General features: G+C 39.1%; 1 protein-coding gene across 1 annotated transcript in view; it reads right to left on the reverse strand.

Annotated features, from left to right (window-relative positions):
* CNTNAP5 (contactin associated protein family member 5) overlaps nucleotides 1-24,420 on the reverse strand; it is a 1,036,258-nt gene that overhangs the window by 279,728 nt on the left and 732,110 nt on the right. The window contains exon 13 of the mRNA XM_070389061.1: nucleotides 23,635-23,835. Coding sequence (XP_070245162.1) covers nucleotides 23,635-23,835 — 201 coding nt within the window. The remainder of the gene's footprint in view (nucleotides 1-23,634; nucleotides 23,836-24,420) is intronic.

Genomic DNA, 24,420 nt, shown 5'->3' on the forward strand with positions numbered 1-24,420 from the left:
ATTAAAAACTTTACATCAAAGGATGCTATCAATGAAGTTAAAAGACAAACTAGAGAATAGGAAAAATCATTCACAATCATATATCTGAGAAGAGTTTAGTATTTAGGATAGGTAAAACACTTAACAACAAAAAGACAAAAACCCAAATAGAAAATGAACAAAGAATTTGAGCAGACATTTGCCCAAAGAAGATATACAAATGATAACAAGCACATGAAAAGATTTGGGACATCATTAATTCTTAAAGAAATAAAATTCAAAACCAAAAAGACATACCACTCCATACCTGCTAGGAGCAGTATAATTAAAAAAAAAAATGTGGGGGGAAGTGTTGGTGAAGATATACAGGGGTCAGTTGGGTCCAAATTATGGAGGCCTTGGGCAGTCACTAGTCTTTCGTTAAGTGAGATGGGGAGATTTTTTGGATCTTTGTAGTTGGAGAAACACACTCTGGCTTTTAAGAACAACTGGAGAATGAAGGGAAACGGCAAGAAAATCCATCTTGGAGGAAATTGTAACAATCCAAATTAGAGATGCTGCTGCTTGGGTCTGGGGAAAGACCAAGTGGTGGTGAGAGTGGTTTACTATACTGGGATCACAGCCAGCTGAAAGAAGGCATGCAGCAGAGGGAAATCCAGGAAAACTCCCAGGTTTCTTGGTCTCAGCATCTGACAAAATGAGCTGCCATTTACATGTCTGGGAAAGCATCCTGGAGGAGCAGATGTGGGAAAAGATCAGAAAATTATTTGTGAGCATTGCGAAACCAGGAGGCAGGTGGTTATATGAATCTTGCATTTAGAAAAGGAACCTTGGCTGGAGATCCAAATTTGGATCTTCAGCATGAGACTGAATTAAAGCCTCAGGGGAGAATGAACAGAGGAAGAAGAGAACCAGGGCAGAGTCTGGAGACTGAATCCTCACTTTCAGGGTGAGGAGAAAAGAAAGAACCAATTAAAAAGATACTGAAAGCATTATCAGGTAGAAACTAAACTGGTGAGTGTTGAATATTCAAAGTCAAGAGAAGTACATATTCCAAAGATGAGAATGTGATCACTGTGCCAAATCATGAAATCATTTCTAGGTACCACCACGGGATTGAGCAACTGTGGAGCTGTTGACTCTTTTAAGAGAAGTCTGGAGAAATCATATAATCAAAACTCATCATTTAGCATCTGCTATATTCAAACCCAGGAGAAGGCAATGGCACTCCACTCCAGTACTGTTGCCCGGAAAATCCCATGGATGGAGGAGCCTGGTAGGCTGCAGTCCATGGGGTTGCTAAGAGTCAGACACGACTGAGCGACTTCACTTTCACTTTCCACTTCATGCTTGGAGAAGGAAATGGCAACCCACTCCAGTGTTCTTGCCTGGAGAATCCCAGGGACAGGGAAGCCTGGTGAGCTGCCGTCTATGGGGTCGCACAGAGTCGGACATGACTGAAGCGACTTAGCAGCAGCAGCATATGCAAACCCAGGTGTTGTGAATGTAAAATGAATACTGTTTGCATGCTAGTTCTAGGTATACAATTGGCTAAAACAAAAGTGGATAAATAATACAATGAAAAGATGAAGCAGGTATAAAGGGAGTGGAGAAAACAGACACTAAGTTGGCCTGCATGAATCAGAGTAGGCTTCATGGAGGAGGCAGCCTTGGAAGGGAAAGAAGAAATGTGATCAGCAGTCATGCATGAGAAAGGTCCCACTCTGAAAGTGGGACCAGAGGTGAGACATGGAAATATAACAGATCCTAGGCTTCCAGCAGAAGAAAAAGCATCCTAGCACTTCCTAACCTTCTGCCATAGCAGAACCAGCTTTGAGTTTATGACCATATCTTCCTACACTATTATTTATTCATATATTTTATTTTTAACTTAACTGACCTTAAACATACTAACTTCCTTTTAACTTATACTATGTTCTTACTAACAAGAGTATTGAAACCATGAATTTGATGTGGTAATTGTATATATATATATTTCCTAACATATGTTTGGGCTTCCCTGGTAACTCAGCCAGTAAAGAATCTGCCTACAATGTAGGAGGGCCCAGGTTCAATTACTGGGTCGGGAAGATCTCCTGGAGAAGGGAATGGTAATCCACTTCAGTATTCTCACCTGAAATATCCCATGGACAGAAGAGCCTGGTGGGCTACAGATCATGGGGTTGCAAAGAGTCGAACATGACTGAGCAACTAAGCAACATATGTTCAAATTAAAACACAGATAATGTCTTTTAAGTCCATCCATGTACCATATAAAACATTGTGTTTCATGCTGTGGGAAACCCTGAGCTCAAAAATGGGTCAGAAAGGATCCATGGGGACATATAAGACAATAAGTAGTATTTAAATAATGAGAAATTATTTAATAAATAATATATAAAATAATAAATAACGAAATAAGGGACCCATGAAGGGAAGATAAGCTGGAGCCTGCCAAATCTTGACAAATAAAATATTCTGAAGGTCTCATTCCATATCACCCAGTTCCCTGGGCAATATTTTTTTTTCTACATATTCGCTATATATTTAATTTACCCTTTTTCCCTCAATGTCTCTGGAACAGACATGGAAAACAATTGCTCCTAAACTTTCTAGTTTCTAAAGGTCTTTCAGCCCCTTGGCCCTCTGGCAGAGAGCCCCTGAAGGAAAGTGTGAAGCTTAGTGCAACTTCTAGGCTTTCACTGTTTCCTCCATATGCAATTGACTTTCTGGCTAAATGCAGGACTAACATATGCTTTCACTGATGGGATTGAGGCCCTAATGGTTGCATATACATTGAAGCAGGGTAAGAGGGCCTGATACCAGGCAGCATTGGAAGGCCAGAGAATTCCATACTACATCACCATCAGTCACTTATTTTAACCTTTACAAAATTCATTCTCTACTGGAATGACCTTTCCATTCCAGGATGAAAGAAGAGTTGACATTTTGTCATTTGATGAACAAGCACCATCCTCTTCATCCGCAGCACAGTTTTCACCACAAATCCCCATCCTCTGGACCTGTTCTCATATGGACTGTTTTTGATCAATAAACCGACCTGTCTCAAGGATGCTGCCCTCAGCAGTGGAAGAATAAGATAGAGACAAGCAGGAACCGTTATCACTTTTTCTTTTTCATCAATGTAGGTGCCATTGCTAGCATCAGATTTTCATTAAGGGGTGTAGGAAGAAAAAAATAAGAAAGAGAAAATAGACATGGAAATGGCTGGTCTTAAAAAATGAAGCCATGGGGAGTGCTTTCCATGCACTATTAATGTTAATGGAGTGGAATTGCTCCATCGTCTTAATTAGACTCATAATTCTTAACCTTTAGGTAAACTGTGTATTCAGACACAGTGGAGGATGAGAAATGAAATTAGCGTTGCCCTGAGGCAGGAAAGCACACATCCACAAAAGACCCAAGGGCACTGATGAATAACTGGGGGAGGTATTATACTTAACTTGATCAAAAGAGCACCACAGAGCAGGTGTGACGGAGCAGGCTTAAGTGCATGAATCCTTGGCTAGTCGTTGATGAAGACATCTTCATATTTAAACTGTGAAAGGCATGGCATTACTAAGACATTGGAGACCTGAGTTATCAAATCAAGGACATAGAACTCTGTGACACCCAGAGAACATGTGTGTAGATTAAAGAATCCACTGAGATAGCACAGAGACTGTCCTTCATTTACCAGGAGATAGGACTGCTTTTCAGGTGGCAGTCAATCAGAACTATAGTTCTCTTAGCAGACCCTATAGAGATGTGTTCAAAATGCCTACAGCATAAACCACCCCAGGCAGCATTTTTCTTTAGCTTTCTGTTTTCATTTATTGGTTAAAACTTCTCCAACTGCCAGATGCTTAAAATCCTTTATAATATCAAAGGATTTCTACCAATCTAACTGCCTAGTCATTTTCATATGCCCTATTATCTTTTTTCAGACAGCACATCTAGCGGCCATAAAGTGTTTTTTTTAAATAATCCAGAGTAAGTGTCTTCCTTTGGTTCTTTGCTTTAGTCCATGTACCAGCACCTAAATATCTTTGAGTCTTGAAGGATCAAAACTTTCACAAACATAAAATATGAAGCTGCAGAAGAAGCCACAAAAGAAGGCAAATAACCCAAGCTACTGGGGCGCACTCAGTGCAAATTGGCCAATGGCATATTCACCTCCTTGGGCACTTGCAGTAATGGCGTGCCAGCCATCACTGCTAAGAGTAGCACTGTCTGCTTAGCCAGCTCTACACGTGCCAGATTGAAGTGGGTCAGCATTCAGAGCATGAGGGAAAATATGCCAGCACTGCACTGTGGTGTGCTGTTTCATGCTTACATACAAACACAAACATATGGTCAGTATTTCAGAGGCAATAGATTCATAAAAGCAGCACTAGATGGGACATTGCATGAATGGAAAACTATATCATGATTTTTTATCTACATGCCAACATGTGCCTATAGAAACAATTTTGTCCCCATGCATACTCGGGCTTTGTGACTAATTGCAAAATTAATTTGGAAAACTTGCTTTGATATTCAAAAAAAAAAAAGAAGGAATAAAATAATACTTTCTAGATACAGGTTTTCCAAGTAAAGTTGATATTAGCATAAACTAACATGAAAACTCTGCTGCTACTGCTGCTAAGTTGCTTCAGTCCTGTCCGACTCTGTGCGACCCCATAGACGGCAGCCCACCAGGCCCCACCGCCCCTGGGATTCTCCAGGCTAGAACACTGGAGTGGGTTGCCATTTCTTCCTCCAATGCATGAAAGTGGAAAGTGAAAAGTGAAATTGAAGTCGCTCAGTCGTGTCCAACTCTTAGTGACCCCAGGGACTGCAGCCTACCAGGCTCCTCCGTCCATGGGATTTTCCAGGCAAGAGTAATCAAAACTCTAGTAGTAACTAAAAGTAACTAAAATACAAAAGCTAATTTTGATATTAATCAAGTATTTTCAGCTAAAATTAAAATTCAGGCTACAGATATTCATACATATGTGAAAATGTATAAATTTAGATTCACAGGTTTAAAATAGATCATCAGAGTTTAGAGGTCTGGTATGTTTTTCTTTGCTGTGCCCACAATTTAAAAAAATAAACAAAATAATACACTTTATAGGATGAGAAGGATAAAGCAACATGGCAAATGTCCTTTTATTCCAGTGCTTCTTTGGGTATGACTGTTTTTCCTGTTTGTTTGTTTTTTTCCTATTTTCCCCTGTGTTATGAACACTAAGGTTACATTTGTTATTGTTGTTTCTTCATTTTCCATGCATATAGTAGGATTAGGTATTTGATGAGGAGAATTTTAAGGATAGGACACTATGCCTCTCCAAAATACACCATTTAGCCTATGGATCATTTTGAGCTGAAGACAATGGAGAATAAACAGAGACAAGGGAGTTCTCTATCCTCCTCTATTTGCCTAAAAGCAGGACATGTTTTCCAAAGTGTCCATTTCTCCTCTCTACCAGGAAGTTAATCACCTGGAGACAACTTTAGAGTCTGTCAACCTGGAGATGGCCTCCAGAGGAATCTACATATCAAATATTAATTACTGGCTTCTATCTTTACTGTTGGAAGCCTAAAACAACTGCCCTTTTGTCACAAATTTATTGTTTGTTGAAGATGCTGCATGAGCTGGAGTTCTAAGCCATCTCTTTGAGTTACTCATTTTTCCTTGGGTATCTCCCATCAAGATAAGAGTTATACATTTTAGTAAACTTCTGTTTGTTTTCCTTTTGTTAATCTACCTTATTACAGGGGTCTCTGCCAAGAACTCAGAAGCTTAGAGGAAAAATGATCTTTCCTCTCCTCCATACTTCCTTCTGGGAAATATGTCTCTTCCAGGTTGTAGCAGGTTTGAGGGATTCCAGAGCCCTCTCTTCCTCTTTCAAGGTGACAATTGAGAGACAAACTACTCTATAATTTTGGCTCCTTGAAGGAGAACACATGGCAGAACTCCTTCCCAGCCAATGTATGATGATTATTTGCCCTATTTGAAAAATGGAACATTGTTTTAAGACTGAGATGTTGTAACTTTCCCTTCCTTTTTTCCTTTTGCCTTTTTATTTTTCCTTCTTGGAGAAGGAAATGGCAACCCACTCCAGTGTTCTTGCCTGGAGAATCCCAGAAACAGGGGAGCCTAGTGGGCTGCCGTCTATGGGATCACACAGAGTCGGACACAACTGAAGTGACTTAGCAGTAGCAGCAGCTTGTTATGGCAACATAATTTACCTATCCTGTATGACATAGGATTATAAACTAATGTATTAATATAAACTAAAAGTCGTTTTAGACCATATTCTTATGATTTTTACATATAAGAAAGATTTTGTGAACACCTACTTTGTACCAGGTTCTAGAAGGATACAGAAATGAAAAAGACTCAGTAGTTATCCTTGAAGTATTCAGAGTTAGAAAAGTCTCACTTGGAGAAGAAAATTTTATTTCAATTTTGCCACTTGGGAAATGTATGTCCTCTATGACTCTTGGCCAACAAATGACCAACTCAGGATCCAAATACCACATATCTCCACCTCTTCCTAGAAAATTCCTTATGCAATAGCACAGTTTTGAATAGTTGCATCCATTGTATAATTGGACAGTTGTTTTTAAACTTGAGGGCCTTGAGACGATCACAGGGGCTTAGTTTCCTGTCATGCTTCCATGTTGAGAATGTCTTTATCTTCACTCAAGATGCTAAATGAGACAAAATATAGGACCTTAATTCATAGACAGTTATCCAAAAGGTTTCTTTCCCTCTCTTCCTTCCTTCCTTATTTCTTCCTTTCTTCCACCCTTCTTACTTCCTCTTTTTTCCTAATCCTCCCAAGGTGGAATCTGCAACTACGCCAATATTGTGACATCTTATCTTTTCTAAACTTAATCCAAAATTTTTGCTGAATATACAGATGGATTGTTAGAGTGTCAGCAACTTCATTTCTGATTTTCTCCTTATCTGACTTCTTTTCCCTGTCAGTGATGTGTTCACAGAGAGAATTAGTTTTCTATTCTTGGGAGCATCTTATGAAATGATTATCCAGATAGATTTTGGAATGACTTCTGACTGTGTCTATATAATACAGTTTACTAGGCAAAATCCCATCTTGACTTGATTCAGTTCAAGAGAATGTTGTATAACTGGCATCTGGGTAGTTGATGACCTGGCAGACTCAAGCAAAGTTTGTTTTTGCTTGTCCATAAAGCTGAATTTAGGCAGATTTTAAGGTTCACGTGCATTTCTACAGATGGGGTAGAGTCACATGGTTCTTTACTTAACGTCTTTGAACCTCGGTTTGTTTTATTAGTAATAACCTATACCTCAAGACAGTGTTCAATCCCTGGGTTGGGAAGATCCCCTGGAGGAGGGCATGGCAACCCACTCCAGTATTCTTGCCTGGAGAATCCCCATGGGCAGAGGAGCCTGGCAGGTTACAGCCCATGGGGTCGCAAAGAATCAGACATGACTGAGTGACAAAGCACAGCACACAAGCCACTGTAAGAATTAAACAAGGTGGTTTTACAATTCATCTTCCTTGTGGCTCAGCTGGTAAAGAATCCGCTTGCAATGAAGGGGACCTGGTTTCGATCCCTGGCTTGGGAAGATCCCCTGGAGAAGGGAAAGGCTACCCACTCCAGTATTCTGGCCTGGAGAATTCCATGGACTATATAGTCCATGGGGTCACAAAAAGTCAGGCATGGCTGAGCAACTTGCACTTTCACTTTTACAATTCATCTGTGCTAAAAACACTTGTAAAAACCTGACACATATCAAGTATTAGATTCAAAAGCTATGCTGAATATTGTCTTTTCTTTTCCTTTTCTTCTAGTTTAAATGGTTTCTACACAGAGATTATTATGAATCTGAAAAGAAAAAATATATATATATTTATATATAGGTATACACAGAAAATTCACATACACATTATATATATATACACATCATATAATGTATATATGTGTATTTACACACATATTGTAAGCAGGTATACATAGGAAAGGCTGTGTTTTATACATGTATATAAATATGACAGTTTGTGACCAGCTGTATCTATCATATATAAACATGACTTCGTCAGTAATCACATCTCTCCTCATTTGGTAGAACTATCACACCAAACAAGGTATCTGGACTCAGGATCTCAATCTTGTTTTTCCTTCTTCCCTTCTTGACGTCTGTGTCTGACTTCTACTAGTCATGGGCTTTGAAGTTAAATCTCCTTGGATTCAGTTTCTTCTGATATGATCTAAGGTATTTTGTTTGCATGCATTCTCAATCACACCCAACTCTGTGACCCTATGGACTGTAGCCCACCAGGCTCCTCTGTCCATGGGATTTTCCAGGCAAGAACACTGACATGGGTTGCCATGTCCTCCTCCAGGGGATCTTCCCGATCCATGGATCAAATCCATGTTTCCTGCGGTTCCTATTGGCAAGTGGATTCTTTATCACTGAGTTTCCATTTCTTCATTTATAGGACTAGAATAATAACATCCTCCAAGTTAGGTTAACATGTTACCCATTTTGCGGATAAGAAAAAGTGCAACTCAGCAACTCAGATTATATGACCTGATGATTGCTACTCGGGGAGAAGGAACTGGCAACCCACTCCAGTACTCTCACCTGGAAAATCCCGTGGACAGAGGAGCCTGGTAGGCTGCAGTCCATGGGGTCGTTAAGAGTTGCACACGACTTCACTTTCACTTTTCACTTTCATGTGTCGGAGAAGGAAATGGCAACTCACTCCAGTATTCTTGCCTGGAGAATCCCAGGGATGGGGCAGGCTGGTGGGCTGCTGTCTATGGGATCGCACAGAGTCGGACACAGCTGAAGTGACTTAGCAGCATGGCTACTCAGCAAAGAAGTACAAGAGCATTGGGGTTCAGTTATTTTTTGCTTCAAAATCTAAAATATCTCCATTGTGCCAAACTGAGCTTATAGCTTAAGAATCCCCACAACACCTAGAATATAGCTTGGCATTTTTCATCAGACCCTACACATACACACACACACACACACACAAAAACCACACATGTATGAAGGAAAGTGCACAGAAGTAAAAACACCATAATGCGCTCACCCTTACCTTTTAGCAAAAATGAGAGGACAGTGAAAATTATAAATATAAAAATACCTCTGTCATTTAAAAGAACTTAGGTAAATTGAAAACTTAAATTATGAAGGCTACAGGTGTCCAACCATGTTTATTCTTCCAACGATATTCCAATGATATGGGTGCAATTAATGTTACTTTTATCAACTTCATTCTTTTTGATGAGGAAGCTGAAGCTTAGAGATGTTAAGGACCTTACCTAAGGTCTCATGGCTGATCTGCAGTGGACCAGGGGCATGGACAGAGTCAAATGATACCATGCCTTAGGCTCCTCACTGGACTCTGCTGCTTTTCTCTGGCACCGTTATCATGAGGACTCCAGGCAGGAAGGAAATACGTGCTTAGCTCTGAATCCCTGGTAACAAGCTATGAGATGCCATTATAGTATAGACTGATGGGCTTCATCTGTGCAGCTGGCATAATTGTATTCTCATGTCTACCTTATAACCACCAAATATATTATAAAGTAAATTATGTAATTGATACATAAATATTCTATGAAGTTAATGTTTTTGAAATAATGTCATTTGCAGTAATGTGGAAGGACCTTGAAATTAACATACTAAGTGAAATTAGTCAGAAGGAGAAAGACAAATACCATATGATATCACATATATGGAGTCTAAATATGACACAAAGGAACCCATCTACAAAACAGAAACAGTCTCACATGTGATTGTCAAGGAGAAAGGGACATGGAGAAGGATAGACTGGGAGTTTGGGATTAGTAGGTACAGACTATTATATAGAGAATGGATAAACAAGGTCCTATTGTATAGCACAGGGAGCTACAGTCAATATCCTGTAATAAACCTTAACGGAAAATACACAAAAACAATGCCTATATTTATATGTATAACTGAATCACTTTGCAGTACAGTAGAAATTAACACAACATTGTAAATTAACCATACTTCAAATTTTTTTTTCTAAAAAAATAAGTTAATGTTTTTGCTATTCTTGACTTGTTATGACCTTGGGAAAGTTTCCTACCTTCTCTGCACATTCACTATTACCATATGGAAAGCACATTCTGAATAGATCAGGTGCATGAAGATGCCAAAAATACCACCTCCTATTAATATATAAATAAGTTATCATGTTTCATGGCCTTAAGAGTCTCAGAAAAGTCCTTCTCTCTCTATTTTCTTGATTTATTTGTTTTATCAACTCTTCTTACTCCCTGTGATAAGAAAATAATAAGCTGTGACATCCATTTTTAACTCACTTTATGTTGGTTAGTACAGAATTGTCAGGGCAGAAAGGACACTTGGAGAGCATCACATAAAACCTGAGAGGATTAAAGATGGGCGAATTGATGCCTGTAAAATGTAAGTAACTTTCTCGAAGTCACAGAGAGTCTATGGTGGAATCAGAGCAGGACAGCAGCTCCCATCACACAGCCCAGCCCTTCCTATTTTATGAAGCTTCTTTCTACTTATAAGAGTCCTTGAAACAGACTTAGTCAAATGCATGTGTTTCACTGTGTGTCTCCTGATGTAATATGACTACTAGCAATACTTTTTATTAGTTGGGGAAGAATTTTATATTCTTTCAACTACTATATACCAAATGTTTACTGGGTGCCATTTCTCAGCATTCTGAGGTTAAAAAGGTAAATGAGATAAAGAAGTTCCCTTTTTCATGAAGTTCCCATTCTCCTGACAGAGGTAGACAGTAGACAAACAAATTGGAAGAAAATATCAGGAACTAATAACTTCTATGCAGAATTTGGAAATAAGGTAAAATGAAAAGAACAAGGGGATGGATACTTTAGTATATGTCAAATTTAAGTTAAGCGGGAAGAGGAATGAAGCCTCTGAATATTGAAAATAGCTAGAACCTCACTATTAAGAAGTGGCGGGGGCAAGTTTGGCGAGAAACAGAATAAAGGGAAACAGAGTGAAATTTAATGGACAGATGGGTGAACAGGAGCTGGGTAAGTGTCTCAGCTGGCAGAGCTCTGTTAGCCACTTTGAAGAGTCTGGGCTCTATCTCAAGGGCACTGAAAAGAGTTTGAATCCCAGTTGTGCAATCTTGTTCTGGAAAGATCATCCCTTTGGCTATGTAGCAAGAGATCTAAAGCACAGGAAGTTGGGGGTACAGGGTGGGGTAGGAGAGGAAGCAGGAATTAGATGCACTTGTTTGGTCTGGAGATGATGGTTTACATTCAGGGAGTAACAGTGGAATCAGAGAGCACAGGCTGGAGGAGAGTGAGCTGTGATGGATGAGTGTGAGTACTGGTTGGGGTTCCAAAGGGGAAACAGAGGTAGTGGGAAGGGATGAGTCCTAGGTTGTGCCTTTAAAAAGCTAGATAGATGGTTCAGTTCAGTTCAGTTAGGTCGCTCAGTCGTGTCCAATTCTTTGCAACCCCATGAATCACAGCACGCCAGGCCTCCCTGTCCATCACCAACTCCCGGAGTTCACTCAAACTCATGTCTATCAAGTCAGTGATGCCATCCAGCCATCTCATCGTGTCGTCCCCTTCTCCTCCTGCCCCCAATCCCTCCCAGCATCAGAGTCTTTTCAAATGAGTCAGCTCTTCGCATGAGGTGGCCAAAGTATTGGAGTTTCAGCTTCATCATCAGTCCTTCCAAAGAACACCCAGGACTGATCTCCTTTAGGATGGACTGGTTGGATCTCCTTGCAGTGCAAGGGACTCTCAAGAGTCTTCTCCAACACCACAGTTCAAAAGCATTAATTCTTTGGCACTCAGCTTTCTTCACAGTCCAACTCTCACATTCATACATGACCACTGGAAAAACCATAGCCTTGACTAGACGGACCTTTGTTGGCAAAGTAATGTCTCTTCTTTTGAATATGCTATCTAGGTTGGTCGTAACTTTACTTCCAAGGAGTAAGTGTCTTTTAATTTCATGGCTGCAATCACCATCTGCAGCGATTTTGGAGCCCCAAAAAATTAAGTCTGACACTGTTTCCCCATCTATTTCCCATGAAGTGATGGGACCAGATGCCATGATCTTCATTTTCTGAATGTTGAGCTTTAAGTCAACTTTTTCACTCTCCACTTTCACTTTCATCAAGAGGCTCTTTAGTTCCTTTTCACTTTCTGACATAAGTATGGTGTCATCTGCATATCTGAGGTTATTGATATTTATCCCGGCAATCTTGATTCCAGCTTGTGCTTCTTCCAGCCCAGCGTTTCTCATGATGTACTCTGCATATAAGTTAAATAAGCAGACAGTATACAGGCTTGATGTACTCCTTTTCCTATTTGGAACCAGTCTGTTGGTCCATGTCCAGTTCTAATTGTTTCTTCCTGACCTGCATACAGGTTTCTCAAGAGGCAGGTCAGGTAGTCTGGTATTCCCATCTCTTTCAGAATTTTCCACAGTTTATTGTGATCCACACAGTCAAAGGCTTTGGCATAGTCAACAAAGCAGAAATACATGTTTTTCTGGAACTCTCTTGCTTTTTCCATGATCCAGCGGATGTTGGCAATTTGATCTCTGGTTCCTCTGTCTTTTCTAAAACCAGCTTGAACATCTGGAAGTTCATGGTTCATGTATTGCTGAAGCCTGGCTTGGAGAATTGTAAGCATTACTTTACTAGCGTGTGAGATGACTGCAATTATGCGGTAGTTTGAGCATTCTTTGGCATTGCCTTTCTTTGGGATTGGAATGAAAACGAACCTTTTCCAGTCCTGTGGCCACTGCTGAGTTTTTTAAATTTGCTGGCATATTGAGTGCAGCACTTTCACAGCATCATCTTTCAGGATTTGAAATAGCTCAACTGGAATTCCACCACCTCTATTAGCTTTGTTCATAGTGATGCTTTCTAAGGTCCACTTGACTTCACTTTCGTAGTACCATTTATTAAATTTGAGAAAGGTAGACAGGTGAGTGGATTTGAGGGGTTGGTAGAAGAGAGGACATAGATACAACTTCAAAAGTCAACAATGCTCTTGGATAGGTAAATACCACATATATAATAAGTAAAATATAGTTTAGAAAATAAGTTTGTCTACAAGCCAACAGGAGACAAATCCCCTAATTGAACTATTTCACCAGGTATATCATGGGATTCTGAGACACCCTCCTGGTAGCCAAGGGAGCTAATATTCCCCTTGCTCTTTGGAAAAAGGGATAAAACAGTTGCTAAAACAACAGCAGTATCCTTAATATCTATGCAACTTCCAACATAAACTTATTACAATTATAGTCAAGGGAAATGAATCTTACAAAACCTATGTAACTTGCCCAAGATCTTCCAGCTAATAAGTAAAAGACTTATTAGCAGAATTGAAGACCTAGTTTCATGATTCCAAAATGTAAGGTCATTTGGGGTTGCTGCCACTGTACTACATCTTTGGATTAGAAAACAGGATCCTTCTTCCTGTAAATACATTTGAGGCAAACTAAGTGAATATGATCTTTCATGGTGTGAGGAGAAAAATAAAAACTTCTCTGAATATAGGGTCCACATGTTTTGACACGGGTTATCTGTATTGACTGTTTAATGACTAATAAGTCTGAATGGAAATTCACTTGCAGCCACATTCAAATCATGTTTTGAATTTATGTAGTAGTTTTATTTCCCTTAGATACACCCATATTTCTTCTTTCATTAAATTGCATGTCTTCTTTGTAAAATCCACCTACCTTTAATTTTGACTTTATGTCCTTAGTGAAATACAATGACTAAGTTATTACAAGATTTAGAAAGGTGGCTTTAGCACACAGACTTGCACTGACTAAAATGCACTGACTTGATTAATGTGATGATATTTTTATATTTTTTTAAGACCTGTGGCAAACTCTTATAAACCTATTTTAGCTGTATTACATTAGGGGAGACAAAAGTTCCTAAAGGGGACACATGGAGAGTCAGACACATTTCCAGACTGAATTAGAATTGATCAATCATTGGCTGGCAGGATATCAGAGTGAAAGAACCTGCACTGAGCTGTGTTTGACTCCTGCTTCTCCCATGCATTTGCTGGGCTTCCTTAAGCCAGTTGACTATACAAAATTTTGAAGACGTAGTAAACATGTATTTTACTTTTAAACATGTGCCTGCTGCTGCTGCTGCTGCTGCTACACTAACCCTATTACAAGATGGAATAACATTTGCCTCCTTTTGCACAATGACTAGCCTGAGTGACTGCCTTCTAATATTTACAAAGTTGCAAAATTAATACTGTTTGACTTGTAATACTAGCAAATAAAATGCAATATAGCTTTCACCTGATTTACTCTGCTTATTGGGATGTTGGTCCCTGAAAACTACCCATTGTATTATGAGAAAGCCACGCCACAACAGAGAAAGAATGTATATTCAATTAAGGTCCCAGCCCAGAGCCAGCACCAATTGATGGAGTGAGCCCCAGTCCTAGCGCCAGGTAATGTGGAACAGAGCAGAGACACTACATGCTGCTGGACCCTGTCCCAGCTTCAGATTCATGGGCAAAATGAATGGAGAAAACATCCTCAAATGATGCCACCAACAAGAAATTAATTTCAAGACTATACAAATGACTCATAAAAGTCAATATTAAATAAACAAGCCAATTAAAAAAAAAAATAGGCCGAAGATCTAAATAGACATGTCTCCAAAGAAGACATACAGATGGCCAACAGGCATGTGAAAAAATGCTCAACATCAGTAATTATTTAAAATTGCAGATCAGAACTACCATGAAGTGTCACCTCACACCAATCAGGATGGCCATCATCAAAAAGTCAACAAATAATAAATGCTAGAGAGAGTGTGGGGAAAAAAGGAACCAGTCACTGTAGGGAACAGTTTGTAGATTCCTTAAAAACTAAAAATAGAGTTATCATATGATTCTGCAGGGGCTTCCCTGATAGCTCAGCTGGTAAAGAATTTGCCTGCAATGCAGGAGACCCAGGTTCGATTCCTAGGTTGGGAAAATCCCCTGGAGAAGGTATAGGCTGTCTACTCCAGTATTCATGGACTTCTCTGTTGGCTCAAATGATAAAGAATCCACCTGTGGGATTCTGGGTTTAATCCCTGGGTTGGGAAGATCCCCTGGAGGAGGGCATTACAATCAACTCAGTATTTCTTCCTGGAGAATCCCCATGCACAGAGGAGATCGGTGGGCTACAGTCCATGGGGTCACAAAGAGTTGAACACAACTTAACAACTAAGCAAAAATGATCCTATAATCCCACTCCCCGGGCATATGTCTGGAAATAACTATCATTCGAAAAAACACATGCACCTCAATGCTCATGGCATCATTATTTTATAATAGACAAGATATGGAAGCAATCTAAGTGTTATTTAAAAGATAAATGGATAAAGAATATCTGGTATATATACAATGAAATACCAGTCAGCGATAAAAAAGAATGACATAATGCCATTTGTAGCAACATGGATAAACCTAGAGATTACCACACTAAGTGAGGTAAATCAGACAAAGACAAATATCATATGATATTGCTTATATGTGGAATCTGAAAAAAAAGCTACAAATGAATTTATTTACAAAACAGAAATAGACCCACAGACATAGAGAACAAATGTATGGTTACCAAATAGAAGCAGGGGAGGGATAAATTAGGAGTTTGGGATGAACAGATACATACTGCTATATATAAAATAGATAAACAACAAGGACTTACTGGCTAGCACATAGAATTACATTCAATATTTTATAATAACCTATATGGGACAAGATTCCAAAAAGAATGAATATCTGTATAACAGAATCATTTTGCTATACACCTAAAACTATCAGGATATTGTAATCAACAATATTTCAATTTTTAAAAATTACTATTGCTTAAACCACTAAGTTTTATGGTGGTTTGTTACATAACAGTTGATAACCAGAACACAAGATAAAACATTTATTTGGATACTTGTATTTTTATATGATTATCTTCCCTTCCTCTTTGAAATGTTTTTATGTTTTCTGGGTGTTATTTTGGAATTTAGATGGAAGTGAAAGCTAGACAGACATGTATTTGAAATGGTATCCAACACTTAGTGGCTAGAAGACTGTGCATGACCCTCATAGTTTCTTAGAGCTTCCCCTTCTATCAATAAAACTGAAAATAATACCAACTTCATAAGACCATTGAGAGCATTAAATGAAATAACGTTCAAAATACCTGGTGCACAGAAGGAGCTCAGTAGCCAAGAGTCAATATCATCACCACCAGTGGTGATATCAAAGAGTATGCAATACAGGGACCATGAGTTTCTTTATAGATTAGATTCTTGCTGTACATAAAGTAGAAATAGTTTTTTATTAAAGAAATTTCAAACACTGCCCTGGTATTTTGTCTTGCAGATGTTACGGTATAGTTTTGTGGTTTTGATTATATTGCTCCTCTGACAAAAGTTGTTTTTAATGGTATGGTTGACAGCCTGGTGTAATGAAAAGACCATGTGCTATGGGATCAGTTCTACCCCTGTATTTTGTGCGCAAATGTGCACAAGTGTCTTTGGTTTGTTTCTGTTATCCCTATTATAATCATGAGGGCAGAAATACTGGCTTTTTCACTGTTTAATTCCCACTGGCCAGAAAAGTATGTGGTGTATAATGGATAATCAATCAATAAAGATTACTTAAAAGAAAATACATTGTCATCATCTGTTAATGATCTTGTTTGGTACAGATATTGGGGACAAAGAGTTTTCAGTTTAGCAAACACCAGCGCACCTTCTAGTGCTATTTCTTTTATCTCAGTAATTTGATTTTTTGGCCTCATCATTCCTTACTTAGTTCTAAACCTAAATGTTAGCTTTGTACACACTGAAAGTTGAATATTGCAGATGGTCATGAGGGTTTCTATACACAAGTGCATTTACAGATCTATTTTGACATACAAAGATTATATAATGAGCATATATAGGGCTTCCTAGGTGACTAGGTGGTAAAGAATCCGCCTGTCAAGTAGGAGACACAGGTTCAGTTCCTCGGTAGGGAAAATCTCTAGAGAAGGAAATGGCAACCCACTCCAGTATTCTTCCTGGGAAATCCCATGGACAGAGGAGCCTGGTGGGTTACATTCCATGGGGTCACAAAGAGTTGGACATGATTTAATGACTAAACAGCAGCAACAAATAGAGTATAAATAATGCATATTTTTAATACATATTATAGTGTGTATATCCTGGAGGAGGGCATGGCAACCCACTCCAGTATTCTTGCCTGGAGAATCCCTATGGACAGAGGAGCTTGGCAGGCTATAGTCCATGGGGTCACAAAGAGTCAATTGAGCAACTAAGCACAGCATATAGTGTGTATGTATGTATATAGTAATATATATATATGGTCTAAATTATATATTATGTGTTATATATATGGCTAGCTAGCTGTATGTTCACTAAAATATCATTAATTAAGGGGAATTTGAGAATTTAAAGTAGTGTAGGGAAAGTAGGATTTTATTACCTTCAAAGTCATGGGAACATTACTAGCCATAACAATTGACTTCAGGTGGAAACCCCTCATGACATGCCTGCATGAATAAATGAATAAGAACCTATTTCTGGGAGAGAAGTAGGGGTTCTGAGGTGCTATCAGGCACCCCATCATTAGTTCTTCTGAGGAACTTAAACAATCCTCACCACAGACTTGTTTGTAAGACTGATTTGCTTGAGGTCAAGCTGTCCTATAGATATTAGATTTCAAAGTAATGGAGTCTGAATGTCCAATGATTTTATGTTTATCATGACTGACTTCTTATCTCTGCCTTAGTAAGCTCACAGCTTTATTGGGAAAGGTATTCCCAAACAGGATTTCAGTACACAGAGTGCTAAGTGCAAAAACACACATACCACCTAGATACTTAGACTGTGATGAGTGAATTCAAGGTGAGGATTCTAGACACCATGGAGATGATTAAAAGAAAAGGTTGGGGACAGATAGGACTCTCAGTCCCCATTGCCTGCAGGGGCCTGGCCACCCCAGGAGGTCTCCTTCCTATGCCCCTCTCAATCTTGTCCTCCTTCTAGGCTGACGGACTGTGGGTTATGGAACAAATTGGGTATGTGATTAAAGTGCTTTCTCAATAACTTTTTCTTCTATTCCCTGTGTGCATCCAGAACTGGATTCTTTTTCATTTCATATGCTTATGACATGATACCTTCAGATCTTGCCTAAGGCAAAATTCCTATGGAAGTGCTGACCTTGAGAAAACGCCTGAGCTCAGCCAGCACAGCCCTTGTCCCTGGGCACAAATGGCCACCTCCTAGCCCTGTGGCAGGGCACTGCTGAAAACTGGCTGACTGAGTAATGCTGTCTTGGAAACGTCTCTGTAGCACGGCGTCTCAGCCCTGCATCAAGCTCAGGGTAAGAAGTAGCAAGCAGATACAACTACAAAGATGTGTGGGAATAACACAGACACTTTTCCCATGGACCCCAGTGGTTTGGAATTCTTGTCCATTGCAGAGTTTCTAGTATAAACTTTCAGTTAAACAGACAGATGACACATTTCACTGGCTGGCACTTATCAGCAGCTCTGGGGGACAATATCAGAGGAAACTCAGAAAATGACAGTGTCATGGTTCAGTCACTAACTAAATGAAAAAGACACAGTGCTGAACCAAGCCTGACCTTATCCTGCTTGTCTTTCTCCTCTTTCTGCTTCCATTGCCGTTAGAAGAACAGAACCAGAGCCAGAGGCAAGAGCAGACAAGAGACAGAGGAGACTTTGGTGACAATGTTTGGGATACACAGAGCCATATGGAGGGGTGTGTGGGCCCTAGAAGCTGCAGCATGTGAGCAAGGACACTGCCAACCTGTGAAGTTGCCCAGGAATTGCCCTCTTCAAGCCACCTTGACAATCCCACAGCCTTAATATACATGACTCTGGCAGCTGACTCGTCTCTCCATCTAATTTTCTTACAAAATAAGGAAAGTCATACAAACTCACATATTCCCTGATGACCTGATATCCTTATAACTTTTGGTTCTTTGAGTTTTGCATGATTATCAGAGATCATATCCTCACTTTCTCCTTTAATTTTGATTGGTATCTAATTTATTTACAATGTTGTATTAGTTTCAGGTATGCAGCAAAGTTATCAGTTATGTATATCAACTCTTTTTCAGATTCTTTCCCATATAAGCCATTGCAGAGTACTACATAGGCCTGTGCTATACAGCAATCCTTATTAGTTATCTAGTCTTTGCTTTGCCCTGAGGCAGAGCAGGGTGCAGGTCTGTCCCTTGCCAACTGTGTGGCACTGATCAAGCATCCTACCCTCTCTGAGGTTCTGTTTCCTAAAATGCCAAGTAGGATAACAACCCTTCCTGAGTAGAACTGTTGTTTGGATTACAGATCATGCTTGAAGACATCTTCAAATATGAGAAACACTTAGTCACTGGCAGCCATTTAGAAAGTTACTTATTTTTCTCATCTTGCTGTCTTTCATTTCCTCCCTCTATTATCTATTGCGTATAGTCTGGAGGAGGATCTATAGCAAGAAGGCATCCTTCACATTCTTCTCTTATTGATCTGAGTCCACTGTAGCCAAAATGTACAATATGGTATTTCTTCTACTAATCCTGGCTGCCTATAGTTATCTCCTTCCAATAAGCTATGGGAATCAGACTACATATTTTTTAATTAACCAAAAATATTTAAAATTGTCTTGATCCTCTTCTGCACTTATCAGATTGCCAAAATTGAAGTAAAGTGTTAATACTTAGTGCTGGGAGATGGGCACCTGAGGTCTCACAGTGATGTTTGGAGTATAAATTGCTCTAACTGTGACCCACTGCAGATGTCAAGATGGCAAAAGTCTTCAAAATATGTACATACTTTGACTTGGTAACCGCACCTCAAGGAACTTATCCTAAAGACATTATATCTGTGTGCAAAAATCTTTTCGCAGCATGTATAATAATGAAAAAGAAGGAAAAATCTAAATGTCAAAACTAGATCTGTTCTGTCTGTCCATTGTGATACATCCATATAATGGAAGACATTAAAAAATTATGCTATAAAATCATATTTACTGATACAGAAAGATATTTGTATTCTGCGTGTGTAACACATACAGTAACTAAAACAGTTTCAGTGGGGGGGCCCTGACTTAAGTAGATAAGGGGAACCCTTCCTCAGCTCTTCTAGAGAGCAGATTAGGGAGGAGATGATGATCTCTAGTCCCTCCTCTGCTCTCCCTGTCTCTCACCAGGGGAAGGGATTTCCATAATGGTTAGAGAAATTAGGTAAATATCCCTGTAGGTGTGTGCCTGTTGTGGACTAAATGTGTGTGTCCCTCCAAAATCCAAATGTTGAAATCCTAACCCCCAATTTGATGGCATCATGAGGTGGGGACTTTAGAAGGTGATTAGGTCATACCCTCTCTCTAGAACGTGCTCAGAGAATTTATAACAGTTGAACTAGACAAAAAGCACATGCTATTCACAATAACCAAGATATGGAAGCAACCTAAATGTCCATTGACAAATGAATGGATAAAAAAGATATGGTTATATATATATATATATGATGGAATATTACTTAGCCTTTAAAAAGAATGAAATAATGCCATTGTAGCAACATGAATGGAACGTAGAGAGTGTCATACTGAGTGAAATAAGTCAGAGAAAGACAAATACCATATGATATCACTAATATGTGGAATCTAAAATATGATACAAATGAACTTATTTACAAAATAGAAACAGACTCACAGACATAGAAAACAAACTTATGGTTATTGAAAGAGAGGGAGTAATAAATTTGGAGTTTGGGATTAAAAGATATGTACTACCATACACAAAATAGATAAACAACAAGGACCTATAGTACAAAGGTCTTAGCTATGTACAGTTTAACACAGGGAACTGTACTCAATATTTTAATAACCTGCAAGGGGAAATATATATATATATATATATATACACACACACTTTGATTTAAAAAGAGAAGCATATACAAGACAATGATAAAGTCAAGCTGATATCACAGGATGTATATACTAAAGGAACCCCAAAACATAATTTAAAAAGACACATCTATACCAATGTTCATAGTAGCACTGTTTACAACAGCCAAGGCATGGAAGCAACCTAAATGTCTATTGACAGATGAGTGGATAAAGAAGATATGGTACATATGCATGATGGAATATTACACAGCCATGATAAGGAACAAATTGGGTCATTTGTAGTGATAAGTCTGTCATACAGAGTGAAGTAAATCAGAAAAAGAAAAATAAATATGGATGGTATGGGGGGTGTGGGAGGAAAGTCCCAGAGAGAAGGGCGATACACACACACACACACACACACACACACATATCATACCATATGATATCACTAATATGTGGAATCTAAAATATGATACAAATGAACTTATTTACAAAATAGAAACAGACTCACAGACATAGAAAACAAACTTATGGTTATTGAAAGAGAGGGAGTAATAAATTTGGAGTTTGGGATTAAAAGATATGTACTACCATATACAAAATAGATAAACAACAAGGCTGATTCATTTTGTTTTATAGCAAAAACTAACACAACATTGCAAAGCAATTATACTCCAATTAAAAATAAATGAATAAATGAAATTCCATAGTCAGAATGAACATAATTCCATTTTCCCTAAAGTTCCACCAAACCAATTGCTAGGAAACTAGAAGCAACACAATGAGAAGAGGGTAGCATGGTTTTCTAGACACAGCCTCTGCAAAGAGTGCTGAGAGTGACATGCAGGTTTGACAGTCAGGAGACAGGGAATCTGAACACATACAAACATTGACTCTCTGAGGACACTGGTAAAAAGGGACACCCAGCAGGGCCTCTGTTCTAATCGACCCTGCGGGCATGGCTGAGTCCATGAAGACTAAAATAACTGATTTTCACAATGATGATCCCAAGTAATCAAGAAAAGGTTACATTTCACGTTCAGAATTCTCTGCTTAAGAAGGCAAGGGAGCATGTAATCCATTTGAGAAACATTTTCATTTCAAATAGTTAAAAATTCTTTAAAAACAGTTTGGGTGCTTAAAGGGATAACTGACAGTTACCTAGAAAATTCACTTATGTAGAACAACTTCTTCCCTAAAGACTCTAGATCAGTGAGGCGGTGGGTAGCTGTATTTGGTTAGGTTTCTAGCACTTCTTCTTTGACATTTCATTGTCTAATTTCCTGAAGCCTTTCAAAATTCCTCACTTTCAAGGAACATAAATTCCTTAAGGCTAAAGATTCTGACACCCTTTCTTGGATATTCCACATCCCTGTTATACTTGGGCTTTTTTTTTCCCCTGTCACAAATGATGAACTGACATTCACAAAAATAACAGACCCCAAAGGCATGCATCAACTTTGACCAAGCCCTCTTGACATTTTGCAAACCCTTTTGAATTATGGTAAGCAATCCTAGAATCGTCTTTTGCAACCCTTTATCAACCATTTGATCTAGAAAATACAGAAGAACAATCAATATATAAATAAAGTTAACATAATTTTTTTAAAAAAACCTTTATTTTTTAAAGTCATTTCTCCTTGTTTAGGAAAACATCTTAGGAATTCCTGCAGAAATCAGCAACTTTTAGAAGATGTCTGCTCTCTTCTACTAATCCTGGATTTCAGCTGCAGTATTTACAGCCTCCAACCAACTCTGCTTGCTTCAGGCTGGCCTTCACAATCCAAACTGACTCTGGCCAGTCTATCCTGTTACTGTTTGTCCTGAGTTCAGTTGTTTTTGCATACCGACAGACTCCCTTGATTTGTCTCAATTCTAGAGTCAAGGGGAGATTCTGTCAACAACCAGGGACCTCTGTTCAGTCCCGAATGGTAGGTTTTCCCTCCATTTCCAGGGCTTGTCCCTATACTTGTGCTCCTAAGTGTACCATTAAATCCCCTGGATTGTCTGGTTGTTGAATATAGTGTGCAGTGTTAAATACATTGCATCCTTAGAGCTATTTTCCTTTCTATCTTCATTTCAAAAATCTGAACATAAAGCTAGCATGTACTTGAACTCTTGGTGAAAATTAAATGGTAATAAAGTAGTATACCCTTTAAAAAAAAAAAAAAAGAGTCATCTCAATTCAGGCCTGCACTTTTCAGATAACGTGAGTACTGTAAACACACAGGATGTGCCAGCCTGCCCACTGAGCTCATTGCCTAATACTGCCCCATTATGCATCCTTTCCCCAAATATAACTCACTGCAGTTTGGTGAATGAGCTGAAATCCTTGATGCTTTCTAATCTGCCAGAAAAACCATTTCCTCCTTCACACTTTCTAAATCTAGTTCAAGAGTCATTGCTCTCAAGAAAATTTCCATTCTCACCAGTATTGCAAAATGGGTGTTGTTACTGTCCCTTTTTTGATTTGAGGAGAAACACTTGAGAGGCTACAGAACCCCCTTGAGGTCACGGCCTGGGCACCAGAGAAAGAACTAGCCCATCAAGTGTCTCTCCTGGTGGCATTTTTCTCATGTATAGGGAACCATGTAGGTGCAGCCCCCTGGTTGGCAAACCTTTCTCTCCTTGATATTCCAGGGTTGGGGGCCCATGTGTCACACCGTGGTCCCCCAGTATGGCACATGCAAAGGGGCCCAGGAGGGGTGTTTCTTACCTGGCGTGTTGAGCAGGCGAGACCTCTTGCAGTGGTAGGCTACCTCCTGCTCACAGTGCTCGGAGCCATCGATCACTGCTTCCAGCTGCTCCAGGCTGCCTCCATAGTCCAAGGTCATGGAGTAGGGCTTCTCAGGGTTGGCACCTTGCACATGGGTCAATTCTGTGTTGTTGTGCTGCATCAACGTCCAGATCTTGTCCTCTGCCCAGAAAACACAACCCAAGCAAGGTGAAAAGATGATCATGCTTAAAGGCCTCCAAAAAGCTGGAAAAATGAAACAGGATTGTGTGAGCAGTGTGATGTTTGGTGGCTGCAGGTACATCAGTTAATTGCCACTTGAGTGCTCTACTCATAAGAATTTAACCCGAGAATTTTTTCTCCTAGAGTTCCACCCAGAGGTAGTGTGGGGGTTAATTATCTTAAGAGCTAAATTTGTGAAGCCCTTACTCCACAAGTTCTATGCTTAATGTCCATTATCTCATTGAAAATGGACATGATTTATGAAAAGTCATAAAACAAAAATAGAAACAGACAACAGAACAGGAATAAAAGGAAATGAATTCATCAGTTGTGGGAAGGACAATTTGGAACGGGAAGAACTTAGAAATGAGATATTTTGTGATCAGAAGTAGAATGTAACTAAATATGCTCAAAGATAACTATCATGGTGATGATATACATAGAAGAATATAGGTCACTGACAAATTATCAAATGTACAACCTGTCGGTAATTAAATGAACAAAAATAAAATGTTAAACGTTTCCAATTAATAAATTAATTAAACT

The sequence above is a fragment of the Bos mutus genome, chromosome 2 (genome assembly GCF_027580195.1).
Source record: "Bos mutus isolate GX-2022 chromosome 2, NWIPB_WYAK_1.1, whole genome shotgun sequence".
NCBI lineage: Eukaryota > Metazoa > Chordata > Mammalia > Artiodactyla > Bovidae > Bos > Bos mutus.